At 32.1% G+C, this 8,287-nt stretch overlaps 1 protein-coding gene and 1 long non-coding RNA gene across 2 annotated transcripts in view; one reads left to right on the top strand and one right to left on the bottom strand.

Moving 5' to 3' along the window:
• LOC107485178 (protein NPGR2-like) overlaps window positions 1–2,093 on the top strand; it is a 14,053-nt gene extending 11,960 nt beyond the window's left edge. The window contains exons 2-3 of the mRNA XM_016105695.3: window positions 799–1,843; window positions 1,935–2,093. Of these exons, the coding sequence (XP_015961181.1) occupies window positions 923–1,843; window positions 1,935–2,093 (1,080 nt within the window). The 5' untranslated portion in view covers window positions 799–922. The remainder of the gene's footprint in view (window positions 1–798; window positions 1,844–1,934) is intronic.
• Window positions 2,094–2,492: 399 nt separating this feature from the next.
• Window positions 2,493–4,506, bottom strand: LOC107485171 (uncharacterized). The gene is made up of 9 exons (XR_002374316.2): window positions 4,217–4,506; window positions 4,030–4,127; window positions 3,859–3,943; window positions 3,678–3,767; window positions 3,376–3,468; window positions 3,162–3,296; window positions 2,887–3,008; window positions 2,716–2,785; window positions 2,493–2,633 (listed from the first exon to the last, which is right to left on the bottom strand). It is a non-coding gene; the product is annotated as an uncharacterized LOC107485171 (long non-coding RNA).
• Window positions 4,507–8,287: the final 3,781 nt, after the last annotated feature.

Raw genomic sequence — 8,287 nt, 5'->3', positions numbered from 1 at the left:
TTTATATATGTTGGGTCTTGGGCCCACTTAGGCCCAGTTCACTTATTTTTGTCCGTTGGCCCAATTTTGGGCCAAAACCTTTAAGATTAGCGCTTCAAACCGCACTTTAAATATTTCTACCTCCCCTAATCATAATTCCTCATTTCTTAATATTATTTACTCATAATCAAATTTCTCAGCTGCAGTACCAGACAGGTCTCAGCCGGTACTGCCGGTCAAAATTCCACTGCGCGCTTTTACACAGGAAACTATGTCTTCTGACTCAGAAAAACTCACTGAATCCAAATATCATATTTAAATCATCAAATTCCAATTGCAAAATCTTCCAACCCTATTCGCTCCTACTTAACTTATTATTTAATCAATTTCGGTTAGACCGGGTATTACATTGCTTTGTTAATTAATGGTTGGAGATCATAGAAAGGATCTGAAAAAACCAACAAAAAATTTCAAACAGTCCAAAATTGAAGCATGGACTAAGTTTTTTGTTGAAAGGGAAAAAGAAAGATCATAGCCAGTCAAATGGATGGGAGAGCATACATTGCTTTTTTAGTAAAATGGGTTGGATGGTCATACAAATTAGAAATTGTGCTCACAGTGGTTTACCTTAACTGGAATTTCTCCTTTTACTCTAAATCTAAATACATTGGCTTTAATTAGATATCATTATTGTTTGCAGGTACACTACTTAAATCTACTTAGAGTTTTTTTATCAGTTTATTATTATTATTATTATTATTATTATTATTATTATCTAATCAAGCTTTCTCATCATTTGCCTCCTGTAATGGGTGACAGATATCTGAGGTTGTCAATACTCAATTCCATGAAAGATCTGATAGATATCTGTCGGGAGCACAAAATTGGGGCAATTGGTAAATTTTAAATTGCTTTTGTCACTATATTACCCTATTCGGACCAAATGGACGGATCGTTTGTGCCTAGAAACAACATTGAAGAGGCTATACTTCTTTTAATGATTTTGCTAAGAAAAGCCACTCTAAATAGAATTGAGTGGGATCCTTCAATTTTGGACCACCTTTCATTTGCTCTATCTGTTTCTGGAGATTTGATGATTTTAGCCAATCAATTGGAAGAATTGCTTCCTGGAACTATCCATCGAAAGGAGAGGTTCTATGCTTTAGCTCTTTGTTATTATGGAGCAAAAAATAACGTGGAAGCGCTGGATCTTCTTAGAAAACTGCTGAGTAATAGAGAGGACCCAAGACATGTTCCAAGTTTGTTAATGGCTTCTAAGATTTGTTGCGAGAACTTCAGTGTTATAAAAGACCCTGGGGTAAGCTTTGCTCGGATGGCACTTGAGAACTTGGATGGAAGATGTAATCAGTTAGAAAATTTGGCCAATTTCTTACTTGGTGTTTCACTTTCTGCATACTCGAAATTGGCCATTTCTGATGCTGAGAGGGTTAAGAGACAATCTGAGGCACTTCATACCCTTGAAACTGCCTGCAAATTGAGCAGAATGGAAGACCCTGTTGTATTATACCATCTGAGTTTAGAATACGCTGAGCAACGGAAGTTGGATGCTACACTTCATTATGCTAAGTGCATTGTAAAACTTGAAGTTGGCTCTAATTTTAAAGGTTGGTTACTGTTATCTAGGGTATTATCCGCACAAAAGCGGTTCTTAGATGCCGAATCTATTATCAATGCTGCTTTGGATCAGACTGGGAAATGGGATCAAGGTGATTTGTTACGAACAAAGGCGAAACTTCAGATCGCTCAGGGCCAGTTAAAGAGTGCCATTGAGACATACACTCAGCTTCTTGCTGTTTTTCAGGTTCATAGTAAAAGTTTTGGTTCTCGGAATAAGCTATTTAAGGTTTGTTTTCTTAATTTTTCCAGTCCCAAAATACTTTTTCATAGTCATATTGCTTTAAGGTCCTTACCCTTTTCCATACCATCGGTGACAGGACAAAAGAGATCAGATTAGGAATTTGGAAGTTGAAGTATGGCATGATCTTGCTTATGTATACATCAGCCTTTCACAGCGGCATGACGCAGAGGCCTGCCTTTCAAAATCTCGGGCCATCAAACTATACTCTTCTACTAGATGTCATGCAATAGGGTAATATAGTAACAAAAGCTTATTTGGGACAAGGATTCTGAACTTAGGAAGGATAATATTTATGCAGATGATGCCACTTTCATTGTCTTGTAATGGTCGAATTGCTTATTAATATACAGATCAAACCTGTTCTCACTTCTCATTTCACTTTTATATATATTACACTCACCTTTTATGTTTTTTAATAAGAAAATAGAAACACATTTTCTTCTCTGTATATATCATCGTTATTTACAGAAATAAAATATATAGGTTATGAATAATTTATATTAACCGATAAAGTAAAGGAAATTAGTAATATAGAATTGTAATATATAGAAAGATAAATTAGTGTAAAAACTAATGAAACATAGCTTAGTAATTTGTCTTTCAAAAAAACGTTAAAAATATCTAAAAAGAGAATTCCTTATTTCTAAATGTCTTCATGCTCTGCTTCCACCTTGGTCCTATATTGCCAAGCATTTTCTTGTATTACGAGACACAAATCGTTGTACTCCTCTAAAACCAGATCCACGGCAAGTCTCATTCGTGTGGAGTCGTTAATCTGCTTAGAGCACCAACAATATAATTCTAATTAGAAGTGTGTTGAAAAAATTATGTTAAAAATACTTTCTTATAAATATGACCTGAATGTTGAAGTCATCTTGTAAAGTACATTCTCTCATCCAACCGGTCACCCAAACTCTGCTATCATTCCTATGATAAAAAGCATTCAACAAACAGTTATTATATACATATAAGATATAATCTATTGAACGAGTTATGATATTTTAAAAAAAAATTAATATTAGACTTACGATCTATTTTTTTGAGTGGGTAGGCCAAAAGGTGTCATAGGCCAAAAAGTGGAGCAATCTACAACTTTAGACTTATCATCCTCAAAAATATGATCATCTAACATCGCTTCTAAATAAGTTGCCTGTACAAGAGTGAATTCATAACAAAAAAAGAAGAATGAATTGTAAATGATTTAAATTGACTAGGTGTACTAGTTACAACAAATAGTTATTTAAATTGTTAAGTTGTTAAGTGATTCTAAATCATTGAGTACTGATTTAGAACAAATAATTACCACTTTAATTGCGTTCCTTTTGCGTTGTTGATATTTTTCGACAGAAGGCAGTGAATCCAATATGATTAGGCGACGACTCGTAAAGTCAACAATAACCAAATACCAATGTAGTTCCTCACAGATAGGGATAAACACCTGCGATAAACCTTAAACCATTATAAACACTAAAAATAGATAATAGTACATTAATGGAAAACAAATTGGTCACCCGTACCCTAATGACGTGGCTAATTTTCAGTGACATATATGCTCCAAGAAAATCAAAGATAACCTCTGCCGGTGTATATTTGTCGCTTAAAGCATATCGCTGCATACAAATAAATATTGTTAAATGAAAATATGCTTTCAATTTAACAACTATTTTTGAACTGCTAATTTAATTATACACTTTACCATGTGAGTACATAGCACGGGTTAGTCTAGAAAAAAGAACTTCTTTTAAATTAGTATATCCAATCAAACTATTAGACCAAAATATTAACTAAGAATTTCTTTATATTATAGGGATAACTTTACTGCAAAATGTGTAGGCATGAACCAGCAAATTGGATCCTCATTCCTACGTCGAAATATACGTGTCATCATAAGTGCCACCAGGTTTATAACCTACAATATGTTACAATTATATGTAAAACATGTTTATTGGTAAATAGGGGATTAAAAATATAATTACAAGAAAAAAATAATATGTATTTACTCGTGATTCGACACATCTCTCTGGGACAAGACATCTAAAGGTACTTCTGTAACCCTTTTCATCTGAGATTACCAACTCTTCAGAACTGTCAAATTCATAAAGTGGTTAGCTGGGAGAAGCATAGAATTTTTACACTATTACATTATACACATAATCATTAACCACACGTACGGATCTAACGTATCCGAAAAAATATAGGCTGCAACAGCTACTTGAGATTCGGTTAACATCATCAAAGCAGTAGGCTCAAATGCAACAAGTGTCCACCACTGAAGATAAAAAAAATAGTTTCAAGGTTACACTAAAAAATAAAGAAAAAAGAATAAATAAACGAAAGAAGAAAAAAAATTAAAGTTACCTTTGGCAGTACAGCTCCTACTCTAACATGTGATTGTCCATTAGGTGGAGTTGTAGCTTCACGAGTAATATCCAAGTGGAATAACTTCTTGGGTTGAATTGGCATGATACCAGTAAGATCACTAGTTTTTGTACTTTCCAAAGAATGCACAACTACAGTAGGATCCAACATGGAACTACTATTTGTGGAAGTTTTCTGTTGTCCCATGATCAAATCAATTTTTTGGTGTAGAACATGAATGACCGATTCTAAATTTTCTATCCTTTTTGTTATATCGCTAAACATACTCTTGAACTACATATTTTTCGGTGGAGTCATCTCCTACTACTCACTCACATAGTAGTATTTTGTCTTGTACGGTATCATATAACCCCTTAGGATGAATATATAGCAAATTCGGTTATAAAAGATAAGATAAGATAAACATAATACAAATTTTAATATATTTTATTTTTATTTTTTTTTAAAAGTTATCTAATTAGGGTAAGAAGATAAATAGTTAAGAATAATAAAATTGCATAAAAAAATCTAATATTATCTTTTTCAAAAAGATAATATTAGAATTATAAAACAAGAATTTACTATTAATTTAATACAAGATAAAGGCAGGTTGTAATGTATGCCGTGGAAACTATTTTAAGTTTGGGTATATATTTTTTTTTAATTTAAAGTATAATGACAATTTTTTGTTATCAAATTTAATTTTAAATTTTAAAAGAATTAGTTGTGTGAAACATAATCTTAGACCTATATATAAACGCTCAAGCATTGAACACTATTAACTATCTCTATGAAAATTAAAATTACAATCTAATAGAGCAATGGAAGAAAAAGTAGTAGACGATCACATTGGATCTTCTTCGAAGGAAATTATTGAAAATTCTCCGTTGAAACAAATACTACATGCCATAGAGGTAATATATCCAACTCATGATAATATTCCAATGTTATTTATATATACCAATGCTAATTTTCAGTTTTATAATGTAGTCTTTATCCAAGAGAGTTGATGAGATGGAGAAGGCAATGTGGATGGCGAAGAAGTCACTTGATAGATTAACTGCCCTTCAATGTAAAACTGATGAGAAGCATGAGAAATTCGACAATACGGACCTATATGAGATGAAGAATAAACCCTGTGATGATGTAACGAAGAAAAACTCTAGCCCGTTGCAAGTAAAGTCCGAATATTCTGTGTTCACGGATTTATCCGACGAGAATAAGTACGTTGAGATTTTGCACAATCTGCCATCATCGTTCTACAAAGGCATGCAAACATGCCTGGATGGAGAAGAAAAATCGAAGCCAAAGTCAAGATTCGGTATTCATAGAAATAGCAAAACTAATAAAACTGTGCAAGAATTTCCGAGTATGTTTCTAAGGCAAAAGGATAAATTGGCAAGATTTAATAATCCACCATCTATCCAAAATATGGCATTTGCACGACCAGCTAAAATGCCAAAACTTGAGCACAAAGGTCAACTATCAAGCAAGATGGCGGAAACAAGAGTACGCAAAGGGCCTTTAACTTTCACCATAGACAAAGAACGGTTAACGACCGCTGCGAAACAAAAAAATGGCTTTTAAGAACACTTCTATTCCAAAGGTATTTGATTTAGTTTAAAAAAAATATTGGCATAGTATTCAAATACGTATATTGTGGATAACCTTTACGTTTTGTGCAGAATCTTAACTGTTCATTCAAACCACCACAAGATATGAGGTTGAGTGAGGATTTGGTCAACATGGCTATGTACATCTTTGCTGTTGATAATGATATAGCGTGAGCATTTTTTTAATCTTTTATTTTTAATTTTAGTTCTCTCTGTGGCTAACGTGTTTGCTTTGTGTTAGAGAGGATTTGGTTCATATTCACGATACAACTGCAACTAGAGAAGATCTGTTCTGTCTCGTACTTGGAAAGCAAGTGTCTGAACTGGTAATAAAGTTGATGGCATTGAAGATAACATCAAATATTAGCATGACCAAATTAAAAAATGTTTGGTCCCTTCCACCATCATTTGCGGTAAGTCAAAATCTTGATTTTCTGGATATTAACTAAGTAAAATAAATAACCATTATGTTCAAATATTCCCAGGATGACGTTACGTTACATATGGAAGATCATGACCTACTAGAAAAATATGCACATTATATGCCACCAACCCGTGACCTTCAATTTGTAAGTTCTCATTAATTATTGGAATATTTTTATTATAATAAAAAGTACTCAAACTTGTACTTATACATATTACATCGTATTTGTTATACAGATATATGTCCCAATCAAGGATAATGATCACTGGTATCTAATGGTAATGAGCATCCTGACAAAATACTTTATCATTTAGACTCTCACTGTAAGGTTGAAGATGATGAACCACGCAAGCATCATATTAGAAATATAGTAAGTTCTCCTACTATAGAAACAAAGTTAATAATAACATTACCTCGAATAATAAAGCACACTATTCTTATTACAGGGAGTGGCTCTTTCTGAAATAATATTTTCAGAGAAATATGCAAAATGTGGTATACAAGAAATAGTGAGTTTTGAGGGTTGGGAAGTCCGTAAAGCAATAGGTATTCCTAGATGCTCAAATAGGTAATTATTCAAATTGTTGGTTATTTAATTTAATATTATATATATACTGTTTTCAACTTCCTTATGTTGTATTGCATGATACGTTTTCACACAGCAATGATTCAGCTGTATGGGTTATGCAGTGGATGGATGTGCAACAGGAATTCACTCCTGTGGTCCCTCCAAAGGTAACTTTTAACATAGACAATTTCCCTCTTTAATTACACTAATACATGTGTTAACGTTTGGTAAAATAAATTATAGCTGCATGAGGAAAGGAGTAGAATGTATTTAGCATTGGATTTGGTCACCGGAGATTGGAATAAGATACGGTCAAATGTTAACGAGAGGTTTCAATTATGGTGGCTGATGATACACCCATAACATCTTTATTTAGATTGAAAAGAATTATTTATATCTTCTTGTTAGACTTACTAAAATAGACGAATTTATTTATTAGATATATTTTATTACTCTTGTTGTGTATTACTTTTTCCTTCTCCTGTTAAGAACTTATAAAAAGAATTGGAATGCTTTAGCTATTTTTTATCTTTTTTTATATTTATCTCCCAGCGTTAATTTTATTGAAAGCACCTTTAGACATGCACCGAATTCATTGGGCTGATTCCCTTGTTATAGGATTTGAGAATAATAAAAACTATTAGATAAATTTCTCTTATCAAAGTTGTTAACAATTTAATGAGTTGCATCGCAACACTGGTACTTGATTGTGTATTAAGAGAATGATGCGACTGCTTTCAAGTGCGCGGTTGTACTTATAATGCAAGAAGAACTAAATCTTCTTATAAGGAAATAAATATATTTTTAATTATTTTTTTATTTAACTTTTATAATTTTTATCTTGATAAATTTTATTTCTCTTAAAATTTTATTAATTTTTAATAATTATTTATTTATTTTTATTTATTTTTTATTTTTGTAATTTTTACCCAATGAAAAAAAAGACAAAAGATCGGAAAAGTAAAAAAATAAATAAATAAATAATAATGACTTTGTATAGTTCTTCTATTTCGTTTTCTTCTCTTTCTCAGTGACCCTTGGCTTTTGGTAGAACAATATCTGGCTTAGGATGGTGAAATTTGTATCAACACCAATTGCGGAACCCATTACAACTTCAAAAGAATTAAGGAAACAGTCACAAATACATAATTAAGTTACGAATGCAGTACTGCTAAAGAGTTAAATTAAAAGATCACCAAAAACATAAATATTGAAATGAATTTGTTCTAATGTAACACGGTAAAAACTTCATATGTTCGTTTGATAAAATAACACGAACAGTATAAAAATCGCTTTGATGGAAGTAACAATAATAATGACAGAAAAATTGATTAGTGGGGGTGGAAAAAATAAAGGAAGCAAGGATACCGCTTTTTGGTGCATTTTCTTGGAGGCTTGTGAATACTCTAACTGCAACACATATAAACATAAACATTAATTTGCAAACAAAAACAAACTATAAAGAA

The sequence above is a fragment of the Arachis duranensis genome, chromosome 4, assembly GCF_000817695.3.
Source record: "Arachis duranensis cultivar V14167 chromosome 4, aradu.V14167.gnm2.J7QH, whole genome shotgun sequence".
In the NCBI taxonomy this organism is placed as follows: domain Eukaryota; kingdom Viridiplantae; phylum Streptophyta; class Magnoliopsida; order Fabales; family Fabaceae; genus Arachis; species Arachis duranensis.
The sequence above is the reverse complement of the archived record's forward strand: the minus strand, read 5'-3'. Positions and strand labels throughout refer to the sequence as shown.